Source organism: Leishmania major, chromosome 21 (assembly GCF_000002725.2).
Source record: "Leishmania major strain Friedlin complete genome, chromosome 21".
Lineage (NCBI taxonomy): Eukaryota > Euglenozoa > Kinetoplastea > Trypanosomatida > Trypanosomatidae > Leishmania > Leishmania major.
In genome coordinates, this window is record NC_007262.2 from 16,239 (window position 1) to 28,399 (window position 12,161).

Below are 12,161 nucleotides of genomic sequence, written 5' to 3' on the forward strand. Positions count from 1 at the left end.
GGCTACGACACGGTAGCGTTTATCATAGTTCTCCACGCTGGTTAGAGATCCTATTCCGCTTCATGATGCTCATGCTATCCTTTGGACGGCTAGAACAACAAACGAGCAAACTTCAAGGCACACACAAAAGCTGAGCTTCAAAATGGAAACGATGATGAAAATAAAAACGGCGCTAAAGTTGGCGCCGTCTACCTGCGACGAGGATTACAACCGCCGCAAACGTGAAATGAAAGAGTTGTCCTCGGCTATTCGTAGCTACAGCACTGCCATGGAGAAAGCAAAAGTGTCTGTTAGGCGCCTCGTAGAAGCGCTCACCGAAGCAAGCAAGGCATTTGAATCGCTGTGCAACTACCCAAGCATCCCGGATTCCACGAAGGATTGCGCGCTGGCTCTGGCGGCCTCTATGAATCGTATCGAAGATACGGCCTTTCCAGAGTTTAACGTCGCAATGGACTCGACTGTCCTCACCGCTACAAATGGGCTGAAGGCTTTGTACGACGAGTGCGAGAGGCTGGAGGGCAAGCGCAACAAGATTATGCACGAGTATGATGCATACCGCGAGGAGGTCGCAAAAAAAGAGATAGAATACCTTCGAAAGTCAAAGAGCTTGTTGAAGTCGAAATACTATAGCACCGAGGTTGCGAGACGGAACGAGCTGGAGGCGGCCTTCGAGTCTGCGGATCAGAAATTTAAAGACATCCACAACCAACTCACGCAAAGCCGTTTGGTCACATGTACAGACGCTCTCAACGCATTCTTGAGCTGCATGTCGCGTATCATGGAGGATATCTCCGGAGAATTCGAAGGGCTGAAAGGCTCTTCGGAGTATGTGGAGCCAGTAGTGCACAATATAATGTGTGAAGGGTACGAAAGCGACTGAATATCGAATGTCCCATACCCCCACAGATGCGGGCCGTAGGGAATTTTTCTTTCTCCGAAGTAGCGTCGGTTGTCGCCACCTACAAACGGCACAACTTTTTCTATTCCGCACGTGAATTGCCTGACGAACGTGCTTTTGTTTTGTTGCTCCCTTTCTATTCCCTGATGCCGGAGAGCACCTCAACGTGTTCTCACGGTCCAGTGCCCCGCTCTGCGGGGAAGCCAAGCGCCCCCTCACCCTTTACCCCTGCCGTTGCCAATCTGCCTCTGGTGGTGACAGTCAAGTGTCTACGATGTAGGGAAGCCAGAGCGAGGTGTCTCGAGTGATGTCGGCGGCCAGGTTCCGGATGGCGCTGCGTCGGAGCGGCCTGCTACAGTGCACAACGCTTGTGCCATCCATATGATAGGTAGAGCGTCAGTGTGGCTTGAACGCATCTCATCCCCAACCCCTCACTGCCCACTGGTGGGGAGACTGGACCATCCCGAGGGATGCACCACGTGGCGGCCGGCATGATTGGGAGCGTCGGAAGGGAGACGCTAAAGATATATATATATTTGCCGTTATTTCGGCTGTTCTTTGCTTCTCTGTTATGCTTCTTCTTTCAGCGTATCTCACCACTCTGCCCTCAGCGGTAGCCGTTTCGCTGGATTTACGACATCTCTGCGGAGAGCGTGTCGAGAACCGGTAGCATCGCTTGTGCTTTAGAGGCCTCAATGGCCGCAACTCGTCTTTTATAAAGCGGCTCACGTGCCACAGAGTATATGATCCCGTCCACTGAAGGATGCAAGGCATCGTTGCTGCTCTTTTTCTTCTCCCCTGTCTCTCTCGTAGTGTCTCGTATCCTACCGTGTTTATGCATACACAAGTTGATACCCTTTTCCACAGCACACCAACCCGAGCATGCGGGCTGTTGAATTTCTTGCATGCGCTCTCTGACGGCGTCTCCTTGCACGCAATGCTCGAAGCCAGTTAAAAGGCAGCAGCCTTGCGGGGACTAAACGAGAGGACGGAACTGGTTCGAAGTCCCTCTCTACCGCACCCCAGCTTGCCAGGCAAGGAGTGGAGAAGCAGGGGGGTGCTCTCGAGGAGTTCTCACCCACCCTATTGAATGACGCAAGATTAATACGTACATTCATCCCTCGCCACGGTCTTCTTTCCCCGCTGTCTCCGTCCCTCTAGGCTTTCAATTTGTACTGCTGTTACGTAAAAGCGCACTTCATGGTGACGCCAGCTATCACAGCTCAGCCGACCCTCGACACACAAAGGCAAAGAAATGCTTGCCAGCGACCCGTTCAATGACTCCGTAAAGGAGCTGCGAGAGGTTGTGGTGCGAGCGAAGCTCATTGAGCAACAGTTGACGCAGAAGGGCGTAATCTCTCCGTCGAGTGTGGCAGAGCTTCGCGATGCCAAAGAGACCGCGGAGGAACTGCTGCATTTCCTGAAAGAAATGCTCCGTGTCGTCGACGAGCGCGGTGGCAAGGTGCAGGGAAAGGTGTTTTCTGCGAACGAAATTATGGAGCGACAGAATATTGTGCGTAGTCTTGAAGGGGATGTGGGGGAAGCTCGCAGTTTCTACGAAAAAATTGCGGCATCTGCCGCGCAGAGGCAACGAGTAGCAGAAGCGGCTGTAGGTAGTCCCAGTGAGAGCTGCGGCGTTGCGGCGGACGGGTTTATATCTGCGCAGGCGTTTGCTCAGCGTGAGGAGGAAAAAGTTCAGGATGAAGTGCTGGATCGACTCACCTTTGGACTGCGCGAATTGCGCGAAACAGGCCTCCACATTCACGAAGAGTTGGACACGCAGGAGGTCATGCTCGACAACGTTGATCGCGACATCTCAGGCGTCCAGGTGCGGCTGCGCGCCGCAAATGCAAAGGTTGACAAGCTCCTTGCAAGCCTGTCGAACAAGGGCAAGGTATGCACCATTGCCGTGCTCATTTTCGTTCTCGTTTTCCTCGCATTCTTTGGCTTTGGCTGATCCAGAGTGAAGGTTAGGACAGCAGGGTTGGCTGCACCATTGGCCCGCGCGACAGATGCAGGTGCGTTGGAGTCTTGAGACGGAGCGGATCGATCAAGTGTACGTTACCTCATGTTCTTTGGTCTCGCTTTTCTTGCTCTCTCTTGCGAGGCCTTTTCGTTTCCCTTGGATGTTTGCCGTTTTTTCTTTGGTTGCTGAGTGTATGCTATTTCTGCATCTGCCGCTGTTGTGCAGCGCATACCGCGCTGAAACCTTCAAAGTCTGTCTTTCTCTCCTCTTCCCCATATCACTGCAGCAGTGACCCTTTTGCGCTTCCTCCTCGCTGTGCCAGTTGTGCAGTGCTGACATATCTTTGGATGCCTTCAAACCACATCCCTCGTATCCGTGTGCTCTTCTGCACATATGGACCCCTCTAACGCCTCCCTTTCGCTCCACCCGTGAGCCTCCTTTTCCCCCTCCCCCTCCCTTGACCTCCTCATTTCCGTCTTTCCAACACAGCCTAGGTGTTTTTTTTTGTAGGTGCGTTGGTCAGCCTAGGGCGTGAACATCGCTGAAAACAACGTGCAAGACCGGCAGCAGAGCGAAAGGGGATGCGTGTGACAACAGAGCTGGCTGGTCTGGTACGACGTCTGCCACCACAAGCATACGAGCGAGTGCTCCTTCTCTTGCACTGCCTCGTCGCCAGCAGCGAAGGCAGCCAGGGCAGCAGTAACCCACAGAAGTTATTTTTGCAGGTCATCTGTGACGTTGTGCTATGTGCGTGTCCGGGTCCGGTGCCTCGATTTCTGTTTGCGCTGTCCTGCAACGACAAGCTGTTCCGAAGCGCTGACTGTGGACTCACCTGGCGGTTGTGTTTCTCCAGGTCTAGCGAACCTCTTAAAGCCAGCACGGCTGGTGTTCAGGGCCTCCTTGACGATGTGACGAGCCTGCTCAAATCCACGGAGTCCACAGATGATGTCGCTGGCGGCGAGGAAGCCTCGTCTGTTGTGTGCTGTGCAGATGGCTACGGAGACGTGGTCGCCCTCTGCGGTCGCAATGGTTTCCTCGCGGTCTCGGGTGACAAAGGCGTGACCTTCACGACCGCGACGAATTATTTGATGGGCGACTTTGGGGAGAAGGCGCATCTCCGGCACATTTGCGTCCTGGACACCGACCGTGTTCTAGTGAGTGACGGCCTACGAGTGGTTTGTGTGACTGTGGAGTGCACTGGCTGCGGCCCGCTTGCATTGGGAAAGGCACACGTAGCATTAGTGTGTTCCACACAAATCTGCATGCTGCGCGCGTGCTCCTTCGGTGGCGGGGCGCGCGGCGCCGTGGTTGCCGAAAACAGAAAGCTGCATCTGTCGTTTGACGGCTCTGCCTCGTTTATGGAGGTTCGTCACAGCCTAGGGCGTATTCGTGGCTTCAACACCGCGGCTGCGTTGCGCCACTGCGAGCTTCCAGACTTTCCTCATGCAACCTTGGCGTCTTCGATGGGGCTGCAAAGCACTGAGGCCAGCCCCTCTCCTCCTCGCTCCGCCTCTGTGTATGATTACGTCAGCGGATGTAAATACGATGCTGCGGTCGGCAAGGGAGACTCAGCAGCAGCGGTGACGCAGTTTGAAGCTGGCGCGCTGCGACACGGCGCTGATGTCTTTTACCGTTTTTTCTTTGTGGCCGGATGCGGCACTGAGGTGCTTCCCTACGACTACACCGCCCTGCTGTGTGTGTGCACGCGGCGGGAGGGCAACCACGTTGCTGTTATGTCTACTGCATCTTACGTCTCCTACATACCCTTCTCTCAGTCCCGAAGCCACGATCGGCTTCTCTGTACTGTCACTCGAAACTCTGGTGACGGTGGCAGCTACCTCGCCAGCCGGGGGAGTGTCGTGGGTACGAGTGTCTCCCGTGATTTGGATCGCTGGAGTACCCCGCACGGCGCGGCTCCAGTTGGGCTGCTCGCGGTGGGAGGTGGCGACATTCTCGCGTGCGGGCGTAACAAGGTAGTGTGGCGAGTCGAAGGAGACGCCGAGGCGCACACAATTTCCCATGATACGCGCGTTCCTGTCCTGAGTGCTGCCTTTTCGATGTAATCAACGCTGTCATCTTCAGAGGCGATAGAGAGACACACAAGTGCAAAAGTGTAGAAGGAAATTGCAGAATGTTTAGTTTTTGTGCCTGACTCGTGGAAGTGGAGAGAGTGGGAAGGACAGCGAGATGGCACACCGTAGCTCAGTACCCTCATGACCTCCAGCTCCCCCTCTCCTTGCCCTCCCCTACTGATGCCCGAATAGAGCGGGTGGCGCACATGCAGCTGTCACGTCTTACATCAAACGGCCTCCACGCACTTCTCTACCTCTCTCTTCTCTCTCCTCTCTCCTCTCTCTGCTCTCTACGGTAGGTGTGAGAACGATTTTCATGCCGCACAATCCTACGTTCACCTACATACACAACGCACTAGTCTCCCTCTTCTCTCCCCCTTATACTCAACTCATTGGTGCAGCAGAAATAGCGAAAAGAGCGACTCCTGCTTTCGCAGTCACACGGAGGGACTCTACAGAGACGGGGCCGGCCAGTGATACTTACTTCGAGACCGTCACTCGTGCAAACGATTTCCCTTGTACAACTGCAGACGCTTCGCTTCAGGCAGCGGCACACCTCGAAAAAAGTGTCGTTTTTTTTTGGTGTGTACGGCTTCATTTCTTCCTCGAAGCGTCAAAAGATGGGAAATACGTGCACCAAGACCGGCGAGGTGGTGGACAATCGCAGCAATGGCACTTCTGGTAACAAACGATTCAACCGATACAGGACGAAGCAGTACGCCAAGCCGGAGGATGTGCCGTCTCCTCCGGCAAACAATGAGAGGGTAGCTGATCTTAAGAAAATGACTGTGGTAAAGAAAATTGAGGCGCTCCAGCATATGCTGAAACCCGTCGTCTCTGTTGTACTGTCGGAGTTGCTCCATGAAGATTTCCGTCAGTTCACTTCCGTCTTTGCCCGCGGGAAGGCAGCGCTTGCAGTGGCGTCGTGTGCCCAGGTGCAGCGACCGCGGCATATTCTGGCAGCCGGCGAGGACAGAAGTGTGGCGCTGCTCAACTACGAGACGGGCCACGTGATGCAGCGCTGGGTACACGCTCACCAAAACGACATCAACTGCGTTACGACACCGACCTCGTCGGGAGTGTTTGCCACGGCCAGCCGCGACAAGACTGTGAAGGTGTGGAATTTAACCTCGGACAGCTCCCTTGCGGAGCTGCGCGGACACGCGCTTACTGTGACCAGCATCGACACGAACCCTGGCTGCAACCTCCTCGTGTCGGGCAGCAAAGACAATACAGTGCGCCTGTGGGACGTCAACAGGGCTGAGGAACTGTTTTGTGGGGATGTCAAGCTCAACATTGTGCACTTTGTCCGCTTCATGTCATCCATGAATTGCGTCGCGCAGGGCGGCGAAGACTTGGCGGTTCGTCTGTGGGATGTGCGTACAAAAGGCACGTACAGCGACCTGCACCTCTCCAAGACAATCGAAGGAATGAATTACTATCCGGTCTGCTGTGAAACAATTCCCGAAAATCCATACATGCTGCTCACCGGTCATAACGGTGTGAACGACTGTGGGTCGTACGTCGCACAGTGGGACGTGCGAACCGGAAAGCGCGTGGCTTTGTACAAAGGCCACGGCGCCACTGTCTCTAGCGTGCGAATGGTGGCCGCCAGCGTGTACGGGAACGGCTCCTTTTTCACCTCCAGCGATGACGGGACGTTTGGTGTGTGGAACTTAGAAGACGGGGAGGCGAGTGGCGAGGTGCAGCTCTCGGTGGAGCATCGCTTTTGCCTCCCGGAGGGCCGCGTCACCACCTTCGAGGCGGAGGACAACGGCGACATAGTAATTGCATTAGAAAACGGCTGCCTAGTCGTGCTTCGTCCCGCCGTCAAGGGCGACTCTGTTGTTCCTTCACTTCGACTGCGCTACGTTGGCGTGCTTACTGTGCAGTAATGAGCCACGTGGCCGGAGAAGTAATATCGAGAGAGTCTTTTTTGCGTTTCTTTTGCTCGATATTGTGGTGAGATCTGCTCGCATAATCAGAAAACAGAGGAAGAAGGGAGGGGCGGGGGTGGCTGGGACGCACACGCATGGCCCCTTCTCTCCCCCTTCCCCTCCCATATCAGAGTATGTACAGCCCGTTTTTTCCTTGTTAAAATATTTGACTCTCCGCTCTGTTGCTGCAGTTCCACGCGCCTTCCGACTCTTGTTGAAACCGCCTTCTCTTTGTTTCACTAAACGTGCAGTGTTGCTTGATCGCGTGACTATGCCTCTGTGTGTATGTGCTTTTTGTTGCGCTTCTTCTTTCCTCTTGCGCGTGTCGATCGTGGGCTACACTTCTCTCTCAGCTTCCTCAAAGCCGCATAGCTCATCATCACCTCCTCAACTCCCTTTGACGTCACGAATGCTGTCCATACCGGACTCGCACACGGCCTTTTAGTCGATGCAGAACGCATCCAACGAGCGCTGCTGCCGGGTGGACGTGTGTGCTCGTCGACTATGTCACCTCTCCTTCTCCTTTTCACTGATCGTAGACGCATGGTCACAGCAACGCCAGCAATCTGCCATGAAAAGGAGGACGGAAGGCCGCGCATCCATGATACTCCGGTGTTTTCTTTCAGGGCTTCAAATTGAGCCTGCTTGCTGGCACATGTGCATACCTGTATTTAGGCAGCAACGCATCCGTTGATGTTACCCTCTCTCTGTCTTTTGTTGCATTTTTCACTTGTGTCTTCAACCGCGTCCGTCATTGCGCAGTTTTACGCTACTCGAAATACACCCTTCTCTCGTGCCAGTAGTGGTGAATGACTGTGAGCACAGCGACTCAGAAAACCGGTGGCGGCATCAGTGAGTCACGCGAGGGCCGACTCCGCCTCGTGTACGTGGCGCACCAGAGGCTGGAGGACGAGCTGAGCACGCTTCTTGCCTTCGCCACGGCGGCGAGAAAGCACGACGAGAGTGCAACGCAGTCCCATGATGGCTTCTCACCATGGACAGGGCTGATGGAGTCCGCCGCGAAATGCGTTGACGCCACCTCCCGCTGCCTTCGACTCTTCAACCCTACAAGGACGATCACGCAGTCCAAAGGCATGACTATGCTGGCAAAGCTCTACGGCACAGGCGCAGCACCCCACGAAAGAGTGATCACCTTTCTTACGCACATCCGTGACACATTCGACGGCGTTTTGCCTGTAGAAATCGCGCTCAGCGGCGGGCACTGTCTCCAGAGACTAGACCCATCCGCTGCAGATGAATACCTTCTAGCTTTCGTCACCGACTGGCTAGCGCTAGCAGCTGCGGCGGACGAGCAGGCCGATCCATTCCGAAGGCGCTTTCGCGACCGACTTTCGACGGGCAACGCACAGAAAACGTTTCACCTTCATTTTCGTGCGGTCGTTCTTCTCCAGATCGAGTGCGCCGCACAGTCCGGGCACAAGCACGTCCTCGCAGCATACAACACGCAGGCGATGGATGCTATTCTGACCCCTTTCACTCGAGAGGAACTACAAAAGTACGAGGCCACGTGCTGGCAAGAGGCAGCGCGGCACCGAGAGATGGAAAGTGTGGTGGCTGTGCCTTTTGTGTCTGCAGCTCCCGCCTCGTCGATGTCGTCTGCACTCGCCCCAGACAAACAGCAAGGGACACAGCGGGGCACCTCGACCGAGGTGCGTCGAGGAGGCGCAGTCGCCCCATTGTCCTCCGGAATACCAAACTGGAGGCATGATGCCATCCGCATTCTTGCCTTCCTCCTCCTGGCACTTCTGCTTCGCTTTGCGTGGAGACCGCTGGCAAGGGCATTGAAGAGCGTCCTGCAAGTCACACGCGCGGCACCGGCACGCCAGCGCACCTTGACACTGTGAAGAGGGTTTTAAGCTGCCGCATCCCCCCTTCCCTTTCGTCGTGCGACTGGACAGTTTTTTTTTTCTCCGCCATGGAGGTAAGGCACGCAGCGCTACCTCCGAATCACTGCCAGCCTCTCTATCGGAAACAGCACAAGTGAGGAAGACATGCCCGGCTTCTCCGTGCGCACAGCCCTCCACTCCCATCACCCTTACCTGTCAGCTCTGCTTATAAAGAAGCTTCTCTCACGGTGTGTGCTTTTTCTTCCCTGCTGTCACGATAGCCGTCCAGCACTGCGACAACACACGCACACGTCGGTTGTCATCGCGCACCCTTACTTTCACCCCCTGCAGCTGCCTGTCCGTGAAAAAAACGTCCCCGCTATCTCTTCGATTTCGATAGCACGTTCAGCCTGTCTTGTGGACCACCATTGTGCTGTCAAGGTGGTTTCCAGAGCGTGTATGAGCGCATGTATGGCTCTACCGCCACACAGCGGGGACCACCACCTTCGGCGGTGCGATCCCTCTCTCCCTTTCTCCATCTCGCCCTAATTTCTCTCTATCGCTTGGATTCGTGTCGTTTTCGCTTTTCGCACGTCCTTTGTCCCACTCGCTCCTGCGTGTATGTGTGCATGTGTGCATGTGTGGGGGGGGTGACTATTGAACACACGGCATACATACAACTACAACATGTCACAAGTATCACTCGCTCTCTTCACTGCTGCAGCAGCTGGCGTGCGCCTTTTCTCCCTCGTATTTCCCATTCCCTGAAGCGATTCAGCACACACACTCAAACACATACACATACACGAGGGCTCTTACCATCACCATCACACACGGACCACCGTGTAACTGGTAGCACAGCGTACCAGAGGTCTAACAAGAAGCCGTGCTGGACACATCCCCACAAAATGACGATTGCAGACTTCTTCGCTTGCTTCGAGAAGAAGCACCAGGTGTTGTTTATCTTTATCGTCTTCACCATGAACAACGGATTTGCCTGGCTCATGTTCGAGCCTGTCGCCAATTGGCTGAAGACGAATGTGCATGGAATGACGAGCCGGTCGCTGCAGCTGCTGTCCTCGTGGCAGCCACTTGTCTTCCTCTGTACGTTCATTCCTATAATGAAGCTGGTGACGAGGTATGACGGGCTGCGCCTCGCTGTGCGCATCGGCACGGCTGCTGAGATTGTGGGCGCTGCTTTCAAGCTCGTTGGCGCCTTTGCGCACAAGTCCACCTTTGGTCTAGTCATGCTCAATATTGGCCAAATTTTCAGCGGTGTCGGCTCTCCTGTCGCCACCGGCGCTGTCTCGGCGCTGTCAGCCACGTGGTTCGAACCAGAGGAGCGCACGCGTGCCACCGCGGCCGCGGTGCTATTCAACAGTGTGGGCAACTCGCTGTGCTACATCTTCATCCCCACGCTAACGAAGAAGCTATCTTTTTCCGCAGTGACCGTCTACGAGCTGTTGATGGCTGCCATTGGTCTTAGTCTAGCCTGGGTGATCATGCCGCAGGAGCCGGTGTCGGCGGGGATATGCACGGAGACGAAGGAGCAGACGGTGCTGCAGCACAGTGCCGTGTCAGAGTCGAAGAGCGATGGCGATGTTGTGGCCCACTCCAAGGAGGACATATCGTTGGTGTCGCAGCTGCGCTCGCTCTGGTCCATTCCGTCGTGTGTGTGCCTGCTGGTTGTGTACGCGTGGCTGAGCGGTGGCTTCTCGGCATGGATCTCACTCTTCGCCGACACCTACTCCAAGTTCTACTCGGAGGAGTTCATCGGCATCATGAGCTTCTTCGGCATGATCGCCTACGTGGCGGGAGGTATCGCCTCCTCCTATGTGGTGGACCTGTATTTCTCACGTCAGATGAAGTACGTCATCTTCTTCTGCATCACCATGAACATGTTGTGCAACCTCGTCTTCATAGCCTGCACGCCGAACGACAAGAGCTACTCTCTGTGGAACCTGGGCCAGTCGTTCATTTTCTTTTCTACGGCGCTCTGCGGCTTCTGGAATGGTGCCGCGGCTCCGCTCTTCTACGAGCTGGTGGCAGAGATTTCGTTTCCCGTGGAGGAAGGCGTTAGTGGGATTTGTATCTCTGTCATGGAGAACGTCGGCGCCCTCGTGTTTTACCAGGTTGTCTCCCGCTTCTTCACAGGCCAGTCAATGAGCGTGGCGTACTCGTTTGGCATGACCGTCGCAGTGGCGCTGACGGCCGCCGTGAAGCAGCGCTACAACCGCTCCTACCATGCCTACCTGCTCCAAAACGCCGAGGAAGACTGTTAGAAGAAATGGGGAGGAGAAAAGAGCTACTGATTCGCGCACTGCTCTCGTCATCGATTTCAGTTGTGGACCTCTTCGCGTTACTCCCTCCCGTCTCGGGGGTATATCGGTGTCATTGCTGGCTTCTCTTTCTCGAAGGATACAGTGATTCCTAGGTGATACTAGAAGCGCATGTATCTCTCCCTCTCTGTACGGGGTCGCGAAGCGGGGGCACGTGTGTGCAGGCAATCTTTGCGTGCACACACACTCGTGTAGTCGAGCCGTGTGTCGTCGAAGAGGGGACAAAAGGAAAGTCAGCACACCCATTCAAGCCCATGCCCCACCCCCCAACACACACACGCACACACACATACCGATAGGGCGCTGACTCTTATCTTTCATATCTCTTTGTTCGATGCTTTCGTGATTATGTGTGTACATGCGTATTTGCCTTATCATTATATTATCATCTTCTCTCTCCACCGACCAACGGACTCCGCTCTCTCCAACTTAGTTGCCGATGCAAGGCTTTTGTGCGTGCATGTCTGTGTGTGTGTGTCTGTGTGTATGTGTGTGTGCGTGTGTGCGTGTGCGGCTGTGGCATGTCCCTCTTCCCTGTATGTTTCGCAGGCTTCTTCGCTGTGTCGCACGCTTTTCGAGTGTGCGTTTTATCCTCGTGCTTCTCTCCCTTTTTCCCACGGTACATGGTATTTGCCTTCGTCGTGAGCAGCTTCTATGCTGCTCGACACGTCTGGAAGGTGGTGAATGAAGAAAAGCTGCTCAAACCATGAGGATATCGTCGTCTTCGCCATTGACTTTTACGCCCTACAAAACATTACAAGCCGTCAGCACGTTTACCGCTGATGCTCAGATGAATGCATGCGGGTGTGTGCTGAGGTAGGGGTGTTTATGAATGCTGTGCTCTTTTTAGGGCATCATGCCCATTCGTCTCATTCATGTGCCCCTTCTCTGTTCTGTTTGATCAGTGTCAGGTGGATGAGAGAGGATGCCAGCGCCAGTCGAGTGGGTATCAGAATAAAGCGGAGAAAAACAAATAGGGCACAAAAGGAAACGGTGTGAACGCGACTGTGTTAGTCCAGTATGATATATGGCGCGGGGCCTTTCTGCTTTCTGGTGCCTCTGCACACGCCGCCTGCATGCATTGTGTCCGACTGAGATGCAG

The 12,161-nt window shown here is 54.9% G+C and overlaps 6 protein-coding genes across 6 annotated transcripts; all 6 read left to right on the top strand.

The window, feature by feature from the left end:
* Positions 1 to 142: 142 nt before the first annotated feature.
* Positions 143 to 880, top strand: LMJF_21_0040 (conserved hypothetical protein; the record flags this gene model as incomplete). The annotated part of the gene is made up of 1 exon (XM_001682883.1): positions 143 to 880. The coding sequence occupies one exon, from the start codon at positions 143 to 145 to the stop codon at positions 878 to 880; it is 738 nt and encodes a 245-aa protein (XP_001682935.1).
* Positions 881 to 2,153: 1,273 nt separating this feature from the next.
* On the top strand, positions 2,154 to 2,855 carry LMJF_21_0050 (putative Qb-SNARE protein; the record flags this gene model as incomplete). Its single annotated transcript, XM_001682884.1, has 1 exon — positions 2,154 to 2,855. The coding sequence occupies one exon, from the start codon at positions 2,154 to 2,156 to the stop codon at positions 2,853 to 2,855; it is 702 nt and encodes a 233-aa protein (XP_001682936.1).
* A 590-nt stretch (positions 2,856 to 3,445) lies between these two features.
* On the top strand, positions 3,446 to 4,927 carry LMJF_21_0055 (conserved hypothetical protein; the record flags this gene model as incomplete). Its single annotated transcript, XM_001682885.1, has 1 exon — positions 3,446 to 4,927. One exon carries the CDS (start codon positions 3,446 to 3,448, stop codon positions 4,925 to 4,927), a length of 1,482 nt encoding a protein of 493 aa, XP_001682937.1.
* A 629-nt stretch (positions 4,928 to 5,556) lies between these two features.
* On the top strand, positions 5,557 to 6,831 carry LMJF_21_0060 (conserved hypothetical protein; the record flags this gene model as incomplete). The annotated part of the gene is made up of 1 exon (XM_001682886.1): positions 5,557 to 6,831. One exon carries the CDS (start codon positions 5,557 to 5,559, stop codon positions 6,829 to 6,831), a length of 1,275 nt encoding a protein of 424 aa, XP_001682938.1.
* Positions 6,832 to 7,880: 1,049 nt separating this feature from the next.
* LMJF_21_0070 (conserved hypothetical protein) lies at positions 7,881 to 8,738 on the top strand (the record flags this gene model as incomplete). The annotated part of the gene is made up of 1 exon (XM_001682887.1): positions 7,881 to 8,738. One exon carries the CDS (start codon positions 7,881 to 7,883, stop codon positions 8,736 to 8,738), a length of 858 nt encoding a protein of 285 aa, XP_001682939.1.
* A 611-nt stretch (positions 8,739 to 9,349) lies between these two features.
* LMJF_21_0080 (conserved hypothetical protein) lies at positions 9,350 to 11,002 on the top strand (the record flags this gene model as incomplete). The annotated part of the gene is made up of 1 exon (XM_001682888.1): positions 9,350 to 11,002. The coding sequence occupies one exon, from the start codon at positions 9,350 to 9,352 to the stop codon at positions 11,000 to 11,002; it is 1,653 nt and encodes a 550-aa protein (XP_001682940.1).
* Positions 11,003 to 12,161: the final 1,159 nt, after the last annotated feature.